The following is a 21,452-nucleotide window of genomic DNA, read 5'->3' on the forward strand; positions in this document are numbered from 1 at the left end:
TGGATTGCAAAGTTTCAAGGATTTTTGCCATAGTCACAGACATTCCATCAGCAAAAACTGCAAAGTCTGTCCCTGACACCGGGGCAGGACTTACAAGCGTCTCAGCCTGGGTCACTACCCCTCCGGACTCCGGCTGGCGAAGCAGCACCGGATCTGAGCATTGCACACAATGGGGGTCTTTGGAACCTGCTGGTAGAGCAGCCCCACATGCAGCACACGCAGTGTACACAGCCCTAGCCTTGGCAGCCTTGCGTTTTGTGGATGACATGTTGCTGCCTCCTCAGAGCGATCTGGGGTATCCAGCCAGGAAGCGACCTCACAGTGCAAAAAATAAATAAATATATATATCTGGTGACACAGTACACCAATACACACTGAGGCACTAGAGGGGCCAGCTGAAATGCCGCTTACCGCCCGCTTAAGAGCGGGTGTGTGGTCGCCAAAAGCCCCCTAGTCCAGGTCTCCCAGAGCCTTGCGTCCTTCCTCCAGCCAGACTGCATGTAATGGCTGCCGGCGTCCTGGGAGAGGAGGGGGGGCGGGCCCTGGGCGTTCCTGGCTAAGAGCGGGAAGCCTGCTTCCCTCTGTGCCTAGTGAAAGGGCTGGAGCATGTAAATCAGGCTCCAGCCCTCGTCGCTGCTGCGAAACAGCGTCTCTCCCCTACCCTGATTGACAGGGTGGGGGCGGGAACGAAGCGGAGCTAGGCCGCAAAAAGCCGGGGACTGGATTTATAAACGCCGCCGCCGTAAAAGCGCGGTCGGCGTGTCCCCGGCGCACTACAAGTCACAGCAGCGCCGCCGGTCCAGTGGGGGTCGGCGCTGCGTTCCCACAACACAAAAGTCCCCCAGTAAACTGCAGGAACACCAACTCAATCGTTACGGTCCCCGGCGCACTACAACACCCAGCCAGCCCGGAGTGTGTCTGTGCCTGCCGGGGACACAGAGTACCTGTATGATGCAGGGCCATGTCCCTGATTGTACTCCTGCTCCGTATCCATCAGGTGCTATGGGTCTGTGGATGGAGCCCGGCGTCAGAGCTTAGAGGCCGGCAGGATCCCACTTCCACAGAGCCCTACAAGGGGATGTGGAAGGAAAACAGCATGTGGGGCTCCAGCCCCTGTACCAGCAATAGGTACCTCAACCTTACAACACCATCCACGGGTGAGAAGGGAGCATGCTGGGGGCCCTATATGGGCCCTCTTTTCTTCCATCCGAAATAGTCAGCAGCTACTGCTGACTAAAATCTGTGGAGCCATGCGTGGATGTCTGACCTCCTTCGCACAAAGCTTGAAAACTGGAGAACCCGTGATACCACGGGGGGGTATAGCCAGAAGGGGAGGGGCCTTGCACTTTTTAGTGTAGTGCTTTGTGTGGCCTCCGGAGGGCAGTAGCTATACCCCAATCGTCTGGGTCTCCCAATAGAGCGCTGAAGAAACCTAAGTATGCTCCAGCCCTCACCGCTGACGTCCAGTCGAGCGTCCCGCCCTTACCCCTGACTGGCAGGCCCGGGGGCGGGAGTTATGGTACTAGGCCGCAGAAGCCGGGGACTAAATTTAATAACGCGGCCGGCAAACAGGCGCGGTCGGCGCGGTAGTCCCGGCGTCACAAAAAACACAGCAGCCGCTGCAGCGTCTGTTACACAGGCGCTCCATGCGCCGTCCCCAAGGGGACACAGAGTACCTCTTAGAAGCAGGGCCTGTCCCTGATGATACCCGGTCTCCTGTCCGTCAGATTCCCCCAGGGGCTGCGGAGGGAGCCCGGTCCCAGTGCATGGTGACCGGTTAGGATCCCACTTCACCCAGAGCCTCTAAGGGATGGGGAAGGAAAACGGCATGTGGCTCCAGCCTTTGTACCCGCAATGGGTACCTCAACCTTAACAGCACCGCCGACATTAGTGGGGTGAGAAGGGAGCATGCCGGGGGCCCTGTGGGGGCCCTCTTTTCTTCCATCCGATAAATCAGCAGCTGCTGCTGACTAAAATGTGGAGCTTGCGTGAATGTGTGCCTCCTTCAACACAAAGCATAAAAACTGATGGGCCCGTGATGCACGGGAGGGTGTATAGGCAGAGGGGAGGGGTTACACTTTTTAAAGTGTAATACTTTGTGTGGCCTTCGGAGGCAGAAGCTATACACCCAATTGTCTGGGTCTCCCAATGGAGCGACAAAGAAATTCTTATTTTTATTATATATATATATATTATATATATATATATATATATATATATATATATATATATATATATATATATATATATCTGGGAATATTTTAAGATTATTCTAATAAATTTGTATTTTAATAAGGGTATATATCTGATGTGTAAAGACATCTCAAGAAAGTCACTAGTTCTTCCAACTTGCAAAGAAAGCAGCACGTTTTATGACTGAGGGTGATTGATTCTTACCTGGGCGAGCTCGCCGATGGTCGCCAGGACGTTTGTCACAACCCCGGGATTGGGATCTGGATCTCGTAACTTTAAGATTAGAGCCTGGGAATAGGAAATAGATCAAGTCAGCAACTTACCTACGATATTCAAGGCCATACTTAATAAAGGGTCACGGGTTTTCCTGCACAAGCAGCAATTACATCCAGGTCAATACATTAAGCTTCCATATCAAGTTAAAGGGAACCTGTCACCAGATTTGGGCCTTCTAAACTAAAAGTAGCGCCTTATACAGCGCCTGTGCTGAATTTTTCCCCTGACCCCCCTGTAGACCTCACAAATACCTTTATAAACTCTCCGTCCGATGGGCGTCCTAATCTGCGTCTCCGGTCCCTAATTTCGCCGTCCTCTTGTGCTGAATGACGTGGATGATGCCTACATCGCCATCCATGTTGGCGGGAAAATTTTCGCATCTGCACAGACACATTCCCGGCTCGCGCAGGCGCACTTCGCTCTACCTTATTGCAGACAGAGCCAAAGACATAGGTGCGCTGTGCGAAACGGCGACTTCTCTGCAAAGGCGCAAGATTTTGCCGGGTGATGTGAATGATGTCGTCTTGCGCATCGCTGGGCAAAATCTCGTGACTGCGCTGAGAACTCGCCAGTTTGCGCCGGTGCACCTGTGTTTTCGGTTCTACCCGCAATAGGGCAGAGCGAAGTGTGCCTGGGCAAGTTGGGAATGGATGGCGTCCGAGGCGTCATCCACATCAATCAGCTCAAGACGACGGTGAAAGGAGGGACAGGAGACGCAGAGGAAGACGCCCATCGGACTGGGCAATTAACATACATGGCGGGAGAATTTATAAAGGTATTTGTGGGGTCTAAAGAGGGGCTCAGGGGGTAATGTGCACCTTTAGAGAATGCAGCACAGGCGCTGCTTAAGGTGCTAGCTTTCGTTTAGAAGGCCAAAATCTGGTGAGAGTTTCCCTTTAAGGGGTTATGCAGGACTTCAATATTGGCACCATACCCTCAGTATAAGTCATCAATGTCTGCTCGGTGATGATCCAACATCCAGCGGTTTACAGCCCCGCTGCGGACTGATGAAAACATCGTACCACAGCGCCGACCTCCGTGTAGTGGCCATACGAGGGTACTGCAGCACTTCTAAATGTGATCTGAGCTGCAGTACCAAGAACAGCCACTACACAAAGTACAGTGACGTGATGATCTGGCTCAGTACAAAGTGTACAACCGGCGGCAGCAGGAACTGCAAACCCCTGATCAGAGGCCGCTGGATGTCCAGCTACCACCGATTTGTTATTGATAACTTAACACAGGAAAAAGTCGTCTTAGATTACAACTTTTACTGCAAAAAATACGTAATTACTTACCGGTAATGTGTTTTTTCTGAACCCATGACGGCACCCTTCTATTCTATTGTGGTGCCGTCATAGGGTGAGGGAAAAATACGTAATTACTTACCGGTAATGTGTTTTTTCCCAACCCAAGACGGCACCCTTCTATTCTATTGTGGTGCCGTCATAGGGTGAGGGAAAAATACGTAATTACTTACCGGTAATGTGTTTTTTCCGAACCCATGACGGCACCACGATAGAATATAAGGGTGCTGCCATAGGGTGAGGGAAAAATACGTAATTACTTACCGGTAATGTGTTTTTTTCCGAACCTATGACGGCACCACGATAGAATATAAGGGTGCCGTCATAGGGTGAGGGGAAAAAGACAAGTTTTGCCGATTTCCAAAAGAACCGACCTTAAGAATGGGCTCCATGTACGGGCGGATCAGTCGGGGGGCGTTGGATACAAGGTGTCCTAACATTCGGGCACTTTGCTCCTTGTTTCTTCCAACTCCACTGTTCTCCAATTCGGTCAAAATCTGACGACGAGAAAAAGAAATAAATGATGCAAAAGGTAATCTAAGCCATGACGTGGCACCTAGATGGCCACGGGTGAGGACTGAATAACATAACGGGCTGTGCTGTCAATCCAGAAGTGTCACGTCCATGTCGGACTATCGACATTCACCATTTTCCGTGACTGAGAACCACTGACCTGGATGAGCATCTTCCGGAGGAAGGGCATGACAAAGGCTGGGTTCATGCTGCTGAGACGGCCAATGGTGCAGATGGTCAGTTCTCGGATCTCGAAAACCTCGTCATTCAGGGCCACAAACAGCGCCTGGAGACTCTCGGCCTGAGCCAAGTGAGAATCGAAGCGTTCGTCCAGAGAGGCGAGGACGCAGTACCGGATGTCGGGATCTGCAAGGTAAGGGGCGACGATAAAGCAAAAGCCTGAGGAATACTGAGCTGCAAAATAATAAGCCCCTGTGATCATACCTGGGTCTGTAATCCCCACCACCAGCAGTTTGCTCAGCACGTCGGCCACCACCTGGACAGCAGTCTGGCTCACGTGGCCGTGGCCACTAAGCAGCTGGATGGACGGCGTGAGGAGCCGGGAGCAGGTGCGCGCAGCCTCCATCCGGATTTCCTTGTGCTCGCTATTCAGAAAATGATCGGCGCAGTGTCGCACAAACTGGGTCAGAGAGTGACCTGAGAAACAAGAGCTGAAATCAGTGCAAAAACCTATATAGAGACTGAAGACAGCGGTTTCAGATTTTTACAGCAGCTTCAGCCTTTTACAGCAGCACCCTCAGCCTTTTACAGCAGCACCCTCAGCCTTTTACAGCAGCACCCTCAGCCTTTTACAGCAGCACCCTCAGCCTTTTACAGCAGCACCCTCAGCCTTTTACAGCAGCACCCTCAGCCTTTTACAGCAGCACCCTCAGCCTTTTACAGCAGCACCCTCAGCCTTTTACAGCAGCACCCTCAGCCTTTTACAGCAGCACCCTCAGCCTTTTACAGCAGCACCCTCAGCCTTTTACAGCAGCACCCTCAGCCTTTTACAGCAGCACCCTCAGCCTTTTACAGCAGCACCCTCAGCCTTTTACAGCAGCACCCTCAGCCTTTTACAGCAGCACCCTCAGCCGTGAGCCAGTGCCAGGGATTTAGCAGTAAAAAAATTTATATGTATATATATATATATATATATATATATATATATATATATATATATATATATATATATATATATATATATATATATATATATATATATATATATATAAAAAAAACAACTTATAAAATTACAAGATTTTACTAAACTCTTACCTTCAAAGTCAAAGGTGCCCAAAGTGCGGAGCGCTAGCGTAATGCTGCCCACGTCGCTGGCTTCAGGGATATTAGTGAGGCTAGGTGAGGACAGCTGCTGTGCCAGGCCCTTGGGCATCCCGGGGTGCCGCAGAGGCTTGTGCATGAGAACCAGCGACAGCATCTTCAAGAGTCCGTCCTGAATATCCTTCTTCAGCTGCGGGATGTGGCGGCTCAGGTCGTAAAGCACGGCGGTTAAGGCAGGACTGGAAATAAGAACACATACAGAAGTATATATCATTCTGATACACATAAACATTATATATATGTATACCATATTTTTCGGATTATAAGACGCGCTTTTCCACCCAAAAATTTGGGAGGAAAATTAGGGGTGCATCTTATAATCCAAATATAGCTTTCCGGGGGTTGGTGGAGGCAGGGGTGACTCTGAAGGCTGAGGGTGCCTGTAAAGTGTCAGGGGCCATCCTTAAAATGTCGGCAATGTGTGCTTCAAATAATGGTGCCCGGAGTCGGCGCGTGCGCAGATAGAGTTCTCAGCTCAAAATCATCTGCGCACGCGCCACCTCCGGGCCCCATTATTTGAAGCCCGCAACGAAGACAGTTTCTGGATGTTGCCTGCCTCACAGCGCCCGCAGCGAGGATCTGGGTCACCGGCCGCACCATCGCCCTACTCCCCCACCGCCCCTGCCTTCTGTGACCCCGCTCCACCACCCCGGTAAAATACCACCAGATTATAAAAGATAGGACCCCGTTTTTTCTCTAAATTTGGGGTGCATCTTATAATCCGGTGTGACTTATAAACCGAAAAATACGGCATATAGACATACTAGTATAATATGTGTCATATCTGTAAGTCAAAGATCTTTGACCCTTCTATGTGGAGTCAATCATCCCCTGATATTTCCGGTCCTGTGATGGGGGAGGGTTGTGCGGCATTATGCTCTGCAAGCGGAAACAGCTGTAGGAGCTCATGGGTTCTTTTTCTGCCCTTTGTACAGACACTCCATAAGCTGCTGATAAGCAGAATGGTGGTCAGGGGGTTAATTACGCACACCACCGACCCGCCTGTTGCGGGGAAGGAGTAAATGGCTCGTCCTCCGCTGGCCGCAGACTTCACAGTTGGCATCATGGCGGATGTCTCTCAAGCCAGCGGTTGGTGATGGACTGCAGCGCTCACATGATATTGTTTAATTTTGGAGGATGAACAGCATCAATCCAGGAGCAAAGTAGTGATTTTTTGTTTTTTATTCAGAAAGGGGATGCAGGACCCCGAATCGTCAGTCCCAATCTCCACCTTGATATACAGTACAATGCTATACAATACAGAGCAAGGCATCCATTGAATCTCACCTCAGCCCGACAGACAACATTGGCTCCAGCAGTTCTTTCACCTCCTGTTGGATGGAGGGGCCCAGCGCTCGAGCCAGCATGCTTATACAGGTAAACACCGTGGCGTCCACCTGCATGGACTTCTGCCTCCTAGATGCCGAAAAACATAACACATTGGATGGTGAGCGGTCCGTGTCCTCATCAGTAACATACGTGAAAAGATGGAACTCTCAAGAGATCTTTCTCCTCGTCTCGTCCCCCGTTTTTCCTGCATTTACACTCAGCAGAGGAGCCAGGACTATAGGATCTCACTCCACCCTACAGTAATGGCTGCCATACTGGATACTGGACGGCACCGGACACTCTTGTGAGGAAAGAGTTAACTTAAAATTGAATAGATGGACATTCATGTTGTTTTGTAAGATGAATAAACAAGCCCAGCTGCGCTATGACGCTGAGAGCTGCTGAGACCCAAGGACAGAGATAAGACCTGTCTGTGCCTAGTCTAAGACAATGAGCGTTTACTGAGAAATGGAAAGTTACACTTACGCCAAGAATCGAAACTCATTTATGCTTCGTTAGGAAATGAAACTTGTGTTTCTGTACACGACATAGCTACGCCCCTTTTAGGTTGATAAACCCTGTATGTGATAATAAACTAGCAGCATTCTTCGGAGCGCACACTCCTTACCTTATGTGAAGATATCAGCGTCTGTCTGTATCTCATTAGGGCTGAGGGAAGCTGAGGGGGGGCCCGGGACTCCCTCCACATTTGGTCATCACTGGCAACAGTTTTGACCTAGTGGTCAACCTAAAGGTGGCGTCACACACAGCAACAACAACGTCGCTGCTACGTCACCGTTTTCTGTGACGTTGCAGCGATGTCCCGTCGCTGTCGCTGTGTGTGACATCCAGCAACGAGCTGGCCCCTGCTGTGAGGTCGCCGCTCGTTGCTGAATGTCCTGCTTCATTTTTCGGTCGTCGCTCTCCCGCTGTGACGCACACATCGCTGTGTGTGACAGCGAGAGAGCGACGAAATGAAGCGAGCAGGGAGCAGAAGCCGGCATCTGGCAGCTGCGGTAAGCTGTAACCAAGGTAAACATCGGGTAACCAAGGTGGTTACCTGATATTTACCTTCGTTACCAGCCTCCGCCGCTCTCACGCTGCCAGTGCCGGCTCCTGCTCTCTGCACATGTAGCTGCAGTACACATCGGGTAATTAACCCGATGTGTACTGTAGCTAGGAGAGCAAGGAGCCAGCGCTAAGCAGTGTGCGCGGCTCCCTGCTCTCTGCACATGTTGCAGCACAGCGACGCATGTTGTTATGATCGCTGCTTCGGCTGCTGTGTTTGACAGCTAAGCAGCGATCATAACAGCGACTTACAAGGTCGCTGCTACGTCACAGAAAATGGTGACGTAACAGCGACATCGTTGTCGCTGTCGTTTAGTGTGACCCCAGCTTAACACTCTGCATACTGCACAGATACTGGACGGCACCGGACGCTCTGCATCCTGTACAGATACTGGACGGCAGCGGACGCTCTGCATCCTGTACAGATACTGGACGGCAGCGGACACTCTGCATCCTGCACAGATACTGGACGGCACCGGACGCTCTGCATCCTGCACAGATACTGGACGGCACCGGACGCTCTGCATCCTGTACAGATACTGGACGGCACCGGACGCTCTGCATCCTGTACAGATACTGGACGGCACCGGACGCTCTGCATCCTGCACAGATACTGGACGGCACCGGGCACTCTGCATCCTGCACAGATACTGGACGGCACCGGGCACTCTGCATCCTGCACAGATACTGGACGGCACCGGGCGCTCTGCATCCTGAACAGATACTGGACGGCACCGGGCACTCTGCATCCTGCACAGATACTGGACGGCACCGGACGCTCTGCATCCTGCACAGATACTGGACGGCACCGGGCACTCTGCATACTGCACAGATACTGGACGGCAGCGGACGCTCTGCATCCTGCACAGATACTGGACGGCACCGGACGCTCTGCATCCTGCACAGATACTGGACGGCACCGGACGCTCTGCATCCTGCACAGATACTGGACGGCAGCGGACACTCTGCATCCTGCACAGATACTGGACAGCACCGGACGCTCTGCATCCTGCACAGATACTGGACAGCACCGGACGCTCTGCATCCTGCACAGATACTGGACAGCACCGGACGCTCTGCATACTGCACAGATACTGGACGGCAGCGGACACTCTGCATCCTGCACAGATACTGGACAGCACCGGACACTCTGCATCCTGCACAGATACTGGACGGCAGCGGACACTCTGCATCCTGCACAGATACTGGACGGCAGCGGACGCTCTGCATCCTGCACAGATACTGGACGGCAGCGGACACTCCGCATCCTGCACAGATACTGGACGGCAGCGGACACTCTGCATCCTGCACAGATACTGGACAGCACCGGACACTCTGCATCCTGCACAGATACTGGACGGCAGCGGACGCTCTGCATCCTGCACAGATACTGGACAGCACCGGACACTCTGCATCCTGCACAGATACTGGACGGCACCGGGCACGCTGCATCCTGCACAGATACTGGACGGCACCGGACGCTCTGCATCCTGCACAGATACTGGACGGCACCGGGCACTCTGCATACTGCACAGATACTGGACGGCACCGGACACTCTGCATCCTGCACAGATAAGAGCCGCCGGTGCCATGGACCGAACACAGAATGTGCGATATATTTAGAGAAAGGATCGCTCATCCCTTTGCATTTTCCTATATAGTTGGATGATTGTATAACTGAGCAGCAGGACAATTGTTAAGGGTCCGTCCAGCGGCGATCATTTCTGCACGACGCCACCATCACACATAGCTGTCAGGACGTGTGCACTCCGTAGAGAGCGGCGTCGGACAAGCTCATTCACTTCTGCCTGTGAAATAAGATAACGACAGTCGGAGCACTCACTTGTGAGCGAAATCCTTCGGCGGCAGAGCAGATTTGACGTGTTCCAGGATTTTTGGCAGGTAAAAACGAATCTCTGACATCACCGCTACAGAGATGAGCCCGAGCGCCTGGAAGGCCACCGTCCGCTCCTTCTCTTTGCGCACGCAGCTCAGTAAGTGGTTCATGGTTTCGGGGAGGTATTCATCTGCTGTAACAAGTAACAAAAATTTCCAGGTATTAATAGAAAGTAAAAAGAATAAAACAGAAATCAGCAGAAAGCGTCACATTGATTTCTATGGAGAGAAAGGCAGGAGGGGTTCTATACACGTCTCTGCGCAAGCAGATCCAATCGGGAGGACGTCCAGAAATTGATATCCTATAGATTTGTCATATATTACGGTGTAGCATCCCAGCCAGTCCCCCTAAATGCAAGCATCACCTGTGAATGCGGAAGGTCTGAACGCCGCCAAACGTGGCAGAACATTTAATATGGTCAGCTGGATCAATGGGTTCTTGCTGCTTCTGCACTTCAGGACCCAACGACAAATCTTTAAATAAATAAAAAATATATATATTATTAATATACATACACAGCGCTGATATAACGACATGATGGGACAGCGACATTTCAAGACTTCATTACCTGGTCAAACTTTTCTTCTATTAGTTCCCGACATGCGCGGCTTTCAACCAAAACAGACTTCTCTGGCATCGGAGCGGCTCCGTATCCCAAAATCCCGTGCTGTCCCGTGTATCCCAGGAGGCTCAGCAGAGCGTTCGTAGGCTGGGGCTGCACCGTCTGGACGCCGGCGAACGGGGTGATGTGGCGCGGCTTTAAGCCGTAGGTCACGAGGTCCTTGCAGTGTTTGTCGTGGACGAGCTGCTGCTGCGTGATCTCCTCCATCTCTTCTCGCAGCCGCTGCAAGTGAAAGAAACGGGTCTTAACTTTTACAGAACCTGTGCAGGAAGGGGTTAATTGCAAAAAATAAAAACTGTATAGACAGGATATAATCAAATATTATTATTAGTTATTATTAATACTAATATTATTATTATTATTACTATTATTATTAATACTAATATTATTAATATTATTAATAATAATAAATAGGTGTTAAGTTTATGGACAAACCCAAAAAGAAGACTGACCCCAACCAATCCATGATGGTAATTACTAGCCATATCCCAACATTGAAATACCCATTTAATTTTATGACACTCATTATCCTTAACCCCTTCACAACCTAGGACGTAACGGTACGTCCTAAATCATGAACGGTTGATCACCACCGGCTACTGTGGTGAGCCGGCGGTGATCCTGCTGATTTGAACAGCAGACGTGCGGCTGACAGGCACGGGTGGATCCACGATCCACCCACGCATGTTAACCCCTTAAATCGCACTGTCAATATGTGAAAGCGCGATTAAAAGCACCGCACCTTTCCCTGACGCCATCGAAGGCCCTGTAAAGTGATCACGGAGAGCCGATGGTTGCCATTGTAGCAACAGGTCATAATAATGTAGTTTCAGTTACAGCCGGCAGAGCGGCCTATAACAGGAGCAGCATTTCTGCTGATCAGAGCTGTGCAGCTCTGATCAGCAGAAATGAATCGACCATCAAACTGCTGATCTTTATAGTTTCCTAGGGGGACTAGTAAAATAAAAATAAAAATTAAAAAAAGGTTTTTAAAAAAAAAATCAAAAACCTAAAAGTTCAAATGACCCCCCATTCGTCCCATTGAAAATTAAAGGGTTAAAAAAAATACACACATTTGGTATCACCGCATTCAGAAATGCCAGATCTATCAAAATATAAAATGAATTAATCTGATCGGTAAACTGTGTAGCTGCAAAAAATTCCACACAACAAAATTAAGTTTTTTGACCGTTGCACATTTTGCGCAAAATGCAATAACGGGTGATCAAAACATAGCATCGGTGCAAAAATGGTACTGTTAAAAACGACAGCTTGAGAGACAAAAAAAATAAGCCGTCACTGAGCCCCATATCCTGAAGAATGAGAACGCTACGAGTCGCGGAACATGGCATAAAAGAAGGGAATTTTGTTACTTACCGTAAATTCCTTTTCTTCTAGCTCTTATTGGGAGACCCAGACGATTGGGGTATAGCTACTGCCCTCCGGAGGCCACACAAAGCACTACACTAAAAAGTGCAAGGCCCCTCCCCTTCTGGCTATACCCCCCCGTGGTATCACGGGTTCTCCAGTTTTAGTGCCAAAGCAAGAAGGAGGAAGCCAATAACTGGTTTAAACAAATTAACTCCGAATAACGTCGGAGAACTGAAAAACCGTTCAACCTGAACAACATGTGTACCCGCAAACAACCAAGAAATCCCGAAGGACAACAGGGCGGGTGCTGGGTCTCCCAATAAGAGCTAGAAGAAAAGGAATTTACGGTAAGTAACAAAATTCCCTTCTTCTTCAGCGCTCTATTGGGAGACCCAGACGATTGGGACGTCCAAAAGCTGTCCCTGGGTGGGTAAAGAGATACCTCATGTTAGAGCTGCAAAACAGCCCTCCCCTACGGGGGTGTCACTGCCGCCTGCAGGACTCTTCTACCTAAGCTGGCATCCGCCGAAGCATAGGTATGCACCTGATAATGTTTGGTGAAAGTGTGCAGACTCGACCAGGTAGCTGCCTGGCACACCTGTTGAGCCGAAGCCTGGTGTCGTAGCGCCCAGGACGCACCCACGGCTCTGGTTGAATGGGCTTTCAGCCCTGAAAGAACCGGAAGCCCTGCAGAACGGTAGGCTTCCAGAATTGGTTCTTTGATCCATCGAGCCAGGGTGGCTTTAGAAGCCTGCAACCTCTTGCGCGTACCAGCGACAAGGGCATCGGAACGGCGTATGGGCGCCGTGCGGGAAATGTAGATCCTGAGTGCTCTCACCAGATCTAGCAAACGTAAGCATTCTCATACCGGTGAACCGGATGAGTGCAAAAAGACGGTAAGGAGATATCCTGATTAAGATGAAACGAGGATACGACCTTAGGGAGAAACTCCGGAATGATGCGCAGCACTACCTTGACCTGGTGAAAAACCAGGAAGGGAGCCTTGGATGACAGAGCTGCCCGCTCAGACACTCGCCGAAGCGATGTGATCGCAACGAGAAACGCCACCTTCTGTGACAGGCGAGAAAAGGAAACTTCCTTCAGAGGCTCGAAAGGCGGCTTCTGGAGAGCAACTAGAACCCTGTTCAGATCCCATGGATCTAACGGCCGCTTGTACGGGGGTACGATATGGCAAACCCCCTGCGGGAACATGCGCACCTTAGAAAGACGTGCTAGACGCTTTTGAAAAAACACGGATAGTGCTGAGACTTGCCCTTTGAGGGAGTCTAGCGACAAGCCCTTTTCTAACTCCTATTGTAGGAAGGAAAGAAAAGTAGGCGATGCAAATGTCCAGGGAGACACTCCCTGAGTAGAGCACCAGATTAAGAAAATCTTCCACGTTCTGTGGTAGATCTTAGCAGACGTGGGCTTCCTAGCCTGTCTCATGGTGGCAACGACCCCTTGGGATAATCCTGAAGACGCTAGGATCCAGGACACAAAGGCCACACAGTCAGGTTCAGGGCCGCAGAATTCCGATGGAGAAAACGGCCCTTGAGACAGTAAGTCTGGTCGGTCTGGTAGTGACCCCGGTCGGCCGACCGTGAGCTGCCACAGATCCGGGTACCACGATCTCCTCGGCCAGTCTGGTGCGACGAGTAGACGCGGCTGCAATCGGATCTGATTTTTTGCGCAGTACTCTGGGCAAGAGTGCCAGAGGTGGAAACACATGTGTGAGCCGGAACTGCGACCAATCTTGCACTAAGGCGTCTGCCACCAGAGCTCTGTGATCGCGCGAACGTGCCTTAAATGCCGGGACCTTGTTGGTGTGCCGAGACGCCATTAGGTCGACGTCCGGCACCCCCCAGCGGCAACAGATTTCCTGAAACACGTCCGGGTGAAGGGACCATTCCCCCGTGTCCATGCCCTGGCGACTGAGGAAGTCTGCTTCCCAGTTTTCTACGCCCGGGATGTGAACTGCGGATATGGTGGATGCTGTGTCCTCCACCCACATGAGGATTCGCCGGACTTCCTGGAAGGCTGCTGACTGCGTGTCCCTCCTTGGTGGTTGATGTATGCCACCGCTGTGGAGATGTCCGACTGGATTCGGATCTGCTCTCTTTCTAGCCACTTCTGGAAAGCTAATAGGGTAAGATACCCTGCCCCGATTTCCAGAACATCGATCTGAAGGGTGGACTCCTGCTGAGTCCACGTCCCCTGAGCCATGTGGCGGAGACAAACTGCTCCCCACCCTGACAGACTCGTATCTGTCGTGACCACTGCCCAGGATGGGGGCTATGACAATGAGGTGGGAATAAGCCACTATTGCAGAGAGTCCTCGGCCGTCAGGGAAAGGGAGACTTCCCGTCCAGGGAGGTTGACTGCCCATCCCATTGTCGGAGAATGTCCCATTGCCGTTGGCGCAGATGAAACTGCGCAAAGAGAACTGCCTCCATGGCTGCCACCATCTTCCTTAGGAAGTGCATGAGGCGCCTTAAGGGGTGCGACTGGCCTTGAAGGAGAGACTGCACCTCTGTCTGCAGTGAACGCTGCTGGTTCAGCGGAAGCTTCACTATGGCTGATAGAGTATGAAACTCCATGCCGAGATACGTTAGTGATTGAGTCGGAGACAGATTTGACCTTGCCAAATTGATGATCCACCCGAAAGTCTGGAGAGTCTCCAGCGTAACATTCAGGCTGCGTTGGCATGCCTCGAGGGAGGGTGCTTTGACGAGTAGATCGTCCAAGTACGGGATCACCGGGTGTCCCTGAGAGTGCAAGACTGCTACCACTGCTGCCATGACCTTGGTGAACACCCGTGGGGTTGTCGCCAGACTGAATGGCAGAGCTACGAACTGAAGATGTTCGTCTCCTATCACAAAACGTAGAAAACGTTGGTGCTCCGTAGCAATTGGCACGTGGAGATAGGCATCCTTGATGTCTGTTGAGGCAAGGAAGTCTCCTCGAGACATTGAGGCAATGACGTATCGGGGGGATCCCATCCGGAACCGCCTGGCGTTCGCATGCTCGTTGAGCAGTTTCAGGACCAGAACAGGACGGAAGGAACCGTCCATTTTTGGAGCCACAAAGAGATTGGAGTACAAACCCTCGCCCTCGTTCCTGAGGGGGGACAGGGATCACCACTCCTTCTGCTCTTAGAGCGTCCACCGCCTGCAGCAGGGCATCTGCTCGGTGGAGAGGTGGGGCCGTTCTGAAGAATGGAGTCGGAGCGCAAGAACAGCTGAAAAGGTTAGGTTGCCAATACGGCTGTGGATGCCGGAGCAACCGACACGCCGATAGCCACCTAGACAGATTTCAACCAGAGTCCATCTGTCTGTGAATGGCATCTTTAAGTGAAGCCCCATCTCCAGTGCAACTATGGCTCTATATGCAAGCCTGGAGATTGGAGAATCCACCTTTGGACCCTGGGTCCAGCGCTGACCACGTCAGGGGAAAAGGAATAACGTGTATCCTAAAAACGTTTGGAGAAGACGCTTATCTGGTAAGCGTGGTGTTCCTGGACTGCTTCTCTGAAGTCAGCGTGGCCAGAAAAATACTCAATATCTGCGTGAGATACTGAAAAGGAACTTCTCCTGTTCGTCTCCTATCTCCACTGGGGGAGCTGAGGGGGAAAGATCCAACCTTCCATTGATGGACGGTATAGGATCATTCCGTATGGCGTCACCATCCGGTGTATCCGGATTGAGAGCGATGTCAGTATCAAAGCCCTGAAGAGCTGCCCTTTTGGTCAAGTAGATTGCCCATGGGTGCAAGTCTCTATATTATGACTACTCCGTCCCTGTCCATGGACAGGGTTGACAGGAGGTTTCTTTGGCCACAACTAGTAGAGCCCCGGCAGACGACGTGCTAGAGACCCCGGCAGACGACGTGCTACAGGGGAGCATGCACACAATGGGACGGTGTCATGAATAGCATCCCATGTAATAAAAACAGCACTGAAATCTGTGTTGCTTTTTTGCCGCTGCCGACTAGCTATCTAGAAGTATATAGCCAAGATTGGTGACCGTACATTGCAATGTATAGCATACAGGCATAAAGTACAAAAGACCACTGCAGCACAAGCAATACAAGCAGCATAGAAGCCTGTGCCCTGGCACCCCTGCTCTTCTGCTGCTGTATACTAGTCATCTAGGGGAATATAGCCCAGAAGAGTGACCCTACAGTGCAATGTATAGCATACAAGCACAAGTACAAATGAACACTGCAGCACAAGCAATACAAGCAGCATAGAAGCCTATGCCCTGGCACCCCAGCTCTTCTGCTGCTGTAGACTAGTCATCTCGGGGAATATGGCCCAGAAGAGTGACCATACAGTGCTATGTATAGCATACAAGCACAAGTACAAATGCACACTGCAGCCCATGCAATACAAGCAGCATAGAAAAAAACCTGTGCCCCAGCACCCTTGGTTTTCTGCTGCTGTAGTCTAGCCATTCCAGGAGAATATAGCTAATACTAGCGACTGTACAGTGCAGTGTATAGCATACAAGCATAAACACAAATGAACACTTCAGTCGTGCAATACAAGCAGCCTAGAAAGCCTGTGCCTTAGCACACCTGCTTTCCTGCTGCTGATGTGTCGCTCCCCAAGCGGGCATATAGCGACCTATGCAGTAAAAAACAACACATGTACACACTGCAGTTATATCGTGGTCAGCACTATGTGTGCCGCTTACCGCCCGCCTATAAGCGGGTGCATGATCGCCACCGTCCTGCCTTGGTGCCGAAAGTCCGAGCTCGGACTGCAGTAATGGCTGCCGGCTTCTTCCCCAGCTCGTGTGAGGGGGGGCGGGCCGTGGGCGTGCCCCCAAGGCAGAGCGGGAATCCGGCGTCCGACAGTGTGCAGTGAGAGGGCTGGAGCATGTAAAAAGGCTCCAGCCCTCGGCGCTGCTGATTGCTCAGCGTCTGTCCCCTTCCCTGAGTGACAGGGAGGGGGCGGGAACGAAGCGGCACTAGGCCGCAGAAGCCGGGGACTGGATTTATAAGCGCCGCCGCCGTAAAAGCGCGGTCGGCGCCCAGTCCCCGGCGAACTACAAGTCCCAGCCGCGCCGCCGCTCCCGGAGCGTCCGGCGCGGTAGTTCCCAATACACAAAGTCACTCAGCAAAGCTGCAGTGACTGTAACCCTTTACTGTCCCCGGCGCACTAGCACACCCAGCAAGTCTGGAGTGTGCTGTGCCTGTGTGTACGGGGACACAGAGTACCTGTAATGGTGCAGGGCCATGTCCCTGAACGGTACTCCAGCTCCGTATCCAGAAGGTTCAAATGGGTCTGTGGATGGAGCCCGGCGTCAGAGCTTTGAGGCCGGCAGGATCCCACTTCCTCAGAGCCCCTCAGGGGGATGTGGAAGGAAAGCAGCATGTGGGCTCCAGCCTCCGTACCAGCAATAGGTACCTCAACCTTACAACACCATCCACGGGTGAGAAGGGAGCATGCTGGGGGCCCTATATGGGCCCTCTTTTCTTCCATCCGAAATAGTCAGCAGCTACTGCTGACTAAAATCTGTGGAGCTATGCATGGATGTCTGACCTCCTTCGCACAAAGCTTGAAAACTGGAGAACCCGTGATACCACGGGGGGGTATAGCCAGAAGGGGAGGGGCCTTGCACTTTTTAGTGTAGTGCTTTGTGTGGCCTCCGGAGGGCAGTAGCTATACCCCAATCGTCTGGGTCTCCCAATAGAGCGCTGAAGAAAGTGAGGCTTTTTTGGACAAACTTATGAATTTTTTTTAAAAACATTACATTTAAAATTTTCTTTTAACCCCTTAGATAAAAGTAAACCTATACATGTCTGGTGTCTATGAACTCGTACCGACCTGAGGCATCACAGCGACACATCAGTTTTACCATATAGTGAACACGGTGAATAATATATCCCAAAAACAATAATGCAATCACACTTTTTTTTTTTGCAATTTTTCCGCACTTGGATTTTTTTTGCCGTTTTCCAGTACACTATATGGTAAAACTCATTCTTTCATTTAAAAATACAACCCGTGCCTCAAAAAATAAGCCCTCATATGGCAAGATTGATTGAAAAATAAAAATGTTACAGCTCTTGGAAGAAGGGGAGCAAAAAACAAACAAAAAGTAAAAAAAAAGAAAAAACAAAAAAAAAAAAAAAAAATCACCTGGTCATGAAAGGGTTATTCTCATGTTTGGTTTTAAAAGGAGTGCCCTCTTCTATTTGCCATACTGCCAGGGGTGCAGCGCGGTCGGTCCTGTATGACTGACAGCTTGGACTGGCGGCATTGTCGCGCTGTCGGTCCAAGCGGTGCGCACTCGCACACTGCTTGCAGGGAAAGTTTTGCCTGTGCAGAGGGAAGAAGCGCAGGGACGCCGGCGCGGCACACGGAGCCGAGGCTTGCAAGTTTTAAGAGCTTGCCCCTTGCCAAACAATGGCTGCCGATGACAGGCTGCAGCGGTTAAAAATAATTTACGTAACAAGCAAAAAAAAAAAAAAAAATGAGAATTAAAAATCCCTGCGTTTTTGATGACGGAGGTAAATTGCAGACTTGCTTCTTCTTTAGGCTGCTTTCACACATCAGTTTTTGCCATCAGGCACAATCCAGCAAAAACAGGAAAAAACGGATTCAGCGTCTGTTGCCGCCAGATCCGTTTTTTTCCCCATAGACTTTCATTAGCGCCGGATTGTGCCGGATGGCCTTGCGTTTCATCCGTTTTTTGCCGGATCGGGCAAAGAAGGGAATTTTGTTTACTTACCGTAAATTCCTTTTCTTCTAGCTCCAATTGGGAGACCCAGACAATTGGGTGTATAGCTATTGCCTCTGGAGGCCACACAAAGTATTACACTTAAAAGTGTAAGGCCCCTCCCCTTCTGGCTATACACCCCCAGTGGGATCACTGGCTCACCAGTTTTAGTGCCAAAGCAAGAAGGAGGAAAGCCAATAACTGGTTTAAAGACCAATTCAATCCGAGGAAACATCGGAGAACTGAACCATACCACATGAACAACATGTGTACCCGAAAAAACAGAAAAACCCCGAGAAAACAGGGCGGGTGCTGGGTCTCCCAATTGGAGCTAGAAGAAAAGGAATTTACGGTAAGTAAACAAAATTCCCTTCTTCTTTGTCGCTCCATTGGGAGACCCAGACAATTGGGATGTCCAAAAGCAATCCCTGGGTGGGTAAAAGAATACCTCATGATAGGGCCGTCAAACGGCCCTCTCCTACAGGTGGCCAACCGCCGCCTGAATGACTTATCTACCTAGGCTGGCGTCTGCCGAAGCGTAGGTATGCATCTGATAATGCTTGGTAAAAGTAAGTAGACTCGACCAGGTGGGTGCCTGACACACCTGCTGAGCCGTAGCCTGGTGCCGTAATGCCCAGGATGCACCCACGGCTCTGGTAGAATGGGCCTTCGGCCTTGAGAGAACCAGAAGCCCAGTAGAACTGTAGGTTTCAAGAATTGGTTCCTCGAGCCCCCGAGCAAGGGTGGATCTGGAAGCTTGCGACTGTTTACGCCGACCAGCGACAAGGACAAAGAGTGCATCCGGGTGGCGCAGGAGCGCCATGCGGGAAGTAGAACCTGAGTGCTCTCACCAGAACCAACAGATGCAAATCTTTCTGAAATTGATGGACTGGACGAGGACACAAAGAAGGTGAGGTGATATCCTGATTGATATGAAAATGGGATACCACCTTAGGGAGAAATTCCGGAACCGGACGCAGAACTACCCTGTCCTGGTGAAGGACCAGGAAGGGAGTTTGTATGAGAGCGTTGCTAGCTCGGAAACTCTCCTAAGAGACGAGACCGTTACTAGAAGGCCACTTCCCGTGAAAAACGGGAAGGGAGACATCCTTCAAAGGCTCGAAAGGCGGCATCTGGAGAGCAATTAGAACCTTGTTCAGATCTCAGGGCTCTAACGGCCGCTTGTACGGAGTGCTGAGAAGACAAACTCCCCGTAGGAACGTGCGTACCTGAGGAAGTCGTCGTTTCTGAAAAAATACAGATAGCGCTGAGACTTGTCCCTAAAGGGAACTGAGCGACAACCCATTTTCCTACCTAGATTGCAGGAAGGAAGGAAACATAGACGATGCAACCGGCCAGGGAGAAACACCCTGCGCCGAGCACCGAGATAAGAACATCTTCCACGTCCTGTGGTCAATCTTGGCGGACGTTGGTATGCTAGCCTGTCTCATGGTGGCAACCACGTCCTGAGGTAATCCTGACGACACTAGGTTCCAGGACTCAATGCCACACCATCCGGTTGAGGGCCGTAGAATCCAAATGGAAGAATGGCCCTTGAGACAGCCAGTCTGATTGGTCTGGTAGTGCCCCCGGTTAGCCTACCGTGAGGCACCACAGAACCGAGTACCACAACATCCTCGGCCAATTTGTAGCGACGAGGATGGCGCGGCCGCAGTCGGTCTTGATCTAGCGCAGTACTCTGGGCAACAATGCCAGAGGTGGCACCTAAGGTAGCTGGAACTGCGACCAATGCTGAACTAAGGCGTTTGCCGCCAGAGCTCGATGATTGTGAAACCGTGCCATGAAGCTGGCACATTGTTGTTGTGCCGTGACGCCATTAGATCGACGTCCGGCCTCTGTCAGCGGCGCCAGATCTCCTGAAACCCGTCCGGGTGAGGAGACCATACTCTTTCGGCCACACCTCAGCGACTTAGGAAGTCAGCTTCCTAGTTTCCACACTTGGGATGTGAATTGTGGATATGGTGGATGCCGTGTCTTCCACCCACATCAGAACCTGCCGGACTTCCTGGAAGGCTTGCCGGTTGCGCGTTCTTCCTTGGTGGTTGATGTATGCCACCGCTGTGGAGCTGTCCGACTGAAGTCGGATATGCTTGCTTTCCAGCCGCTGTTGGAAGGATTGTAGGGCAAGATACACTGCTCTGTGTTCAAGAACATTGATCTGAAGAGTGGACTCTTGCTGAGTCCACGTACCCCTGTAGTGGAGAAAAACTGCTCCCCACCCTGATAGACTCGCGTCTGTCGTAACTATCGCCCAGGACGGGGATAGGAAGGACCTTCTTTTTGACCAAGAGGTGAGAAGAAGCCACCACCGTAGAGATTCCTTGGCCGCCTGAGAAGAACGACGACTCTGTTGAGGGACGTCGACTCCTCGTCCCATTGGCGGAGAATGTCCCATTGTAGTGGACGCAGTAAAACTGCGCGAAAGGAACTGCCTCCATTGCTACCATCTTACGTAGGAAGTGCATGAGGCGTGTCAATGTGTGCGACTGGTTCTTAAAGAAGAGCTTGCAGCCCGTAGTGAATGCTGTTTGTCTAGCGGCAGCTTCACTATCGCTGAGAGAGTAAGAAACTCTATGCCTAGATATGTTATCGATAGGGTCGGGGTCGGATCTGACTTTAAAAAGTTGATGATCCACCCAAAACTCTAGAGAGTCTCCAGCGCAACGTTCGGGCAGTGTTGGCATGTTTCCTAAGAGAGTGCCTTGACAAGTAGATCGTCTAAATACGGGACCACAGAGTGACCCTGAGAGTGCAGGACTGTGACTACTGCTGCCCTGACCTTGGCGAAG

At 51.1% G+C, this 21,452-nt stretch overlaps 1 protein-coding gene across 1 annotated transcript in view; it reads right to left on the bottom strand.

Annotated features, from left to right (window-relative positions):
* Positions 1 to 21,452, bottom strand: part of MTOR (mechanistic target of rapamycin kinase) — a 262,102-nt gene that overhangs the window by 219,022 nt on the left and 21,628 nt on the right. The window contains exons 7-15 of the mRNA XM_075327360.1: positions 10,493 to 10,768; positions 10,289 to 10,397; positions 9,871 to 10,057; positions 6,918 to 7,046; positions 5,565 to 5,809; positions 4,734 to 4,946; positions 4,450 to 4,655; positions 4,151 to 4,273; positions 2,398 to 2,481 (exon numbers count right to left, since the gene is read on the bottom strand). Coding sequence (XP_075183475.1) covers positions 2,398 to 2,481; positions 4,151 to 4,273; positions 4,450 to 4,655; positions 4,734 to 4,946; positions 5,565 to 5,809; positions 6,918 to 7,046; positions 9,871 to 10,057; positions 10,289 to 10,397; positions 10,493 to 10,768 — 1,572 coding nt within the window. The remainder of the gene's footprint in view (positions 1 to 2,397; positions 2,482 to 4,150; positions 4,274 to 4,449; positions 4,656 to 4,733; positions 4,947 to 5,564; positions 5,810 to 6,917; positions 7,047 to 9,870; positions 10,058 to 10,288; positions 10,398 to 10,492; positions 10,769 to 21,452) is intronic.

The sequence above is a fragment of the Anomaloglossus baeobatrachus genome, chromosome 11, assembly GCF_048569485.1.
Source record: "Anomaloglossus baeobatrachus isolate aAnoBae1 chromosome 11, aAnoBae1.hap1, whole genome shotgun sequence".
In the NCBI taxonomy this organism is placed as follows: Eukaryota; Metazoa; Chordata; class Amphibia; order Anura; family Aromobatidae; genus Anomaloglossus; species Anomaloglossus baeobatrachus.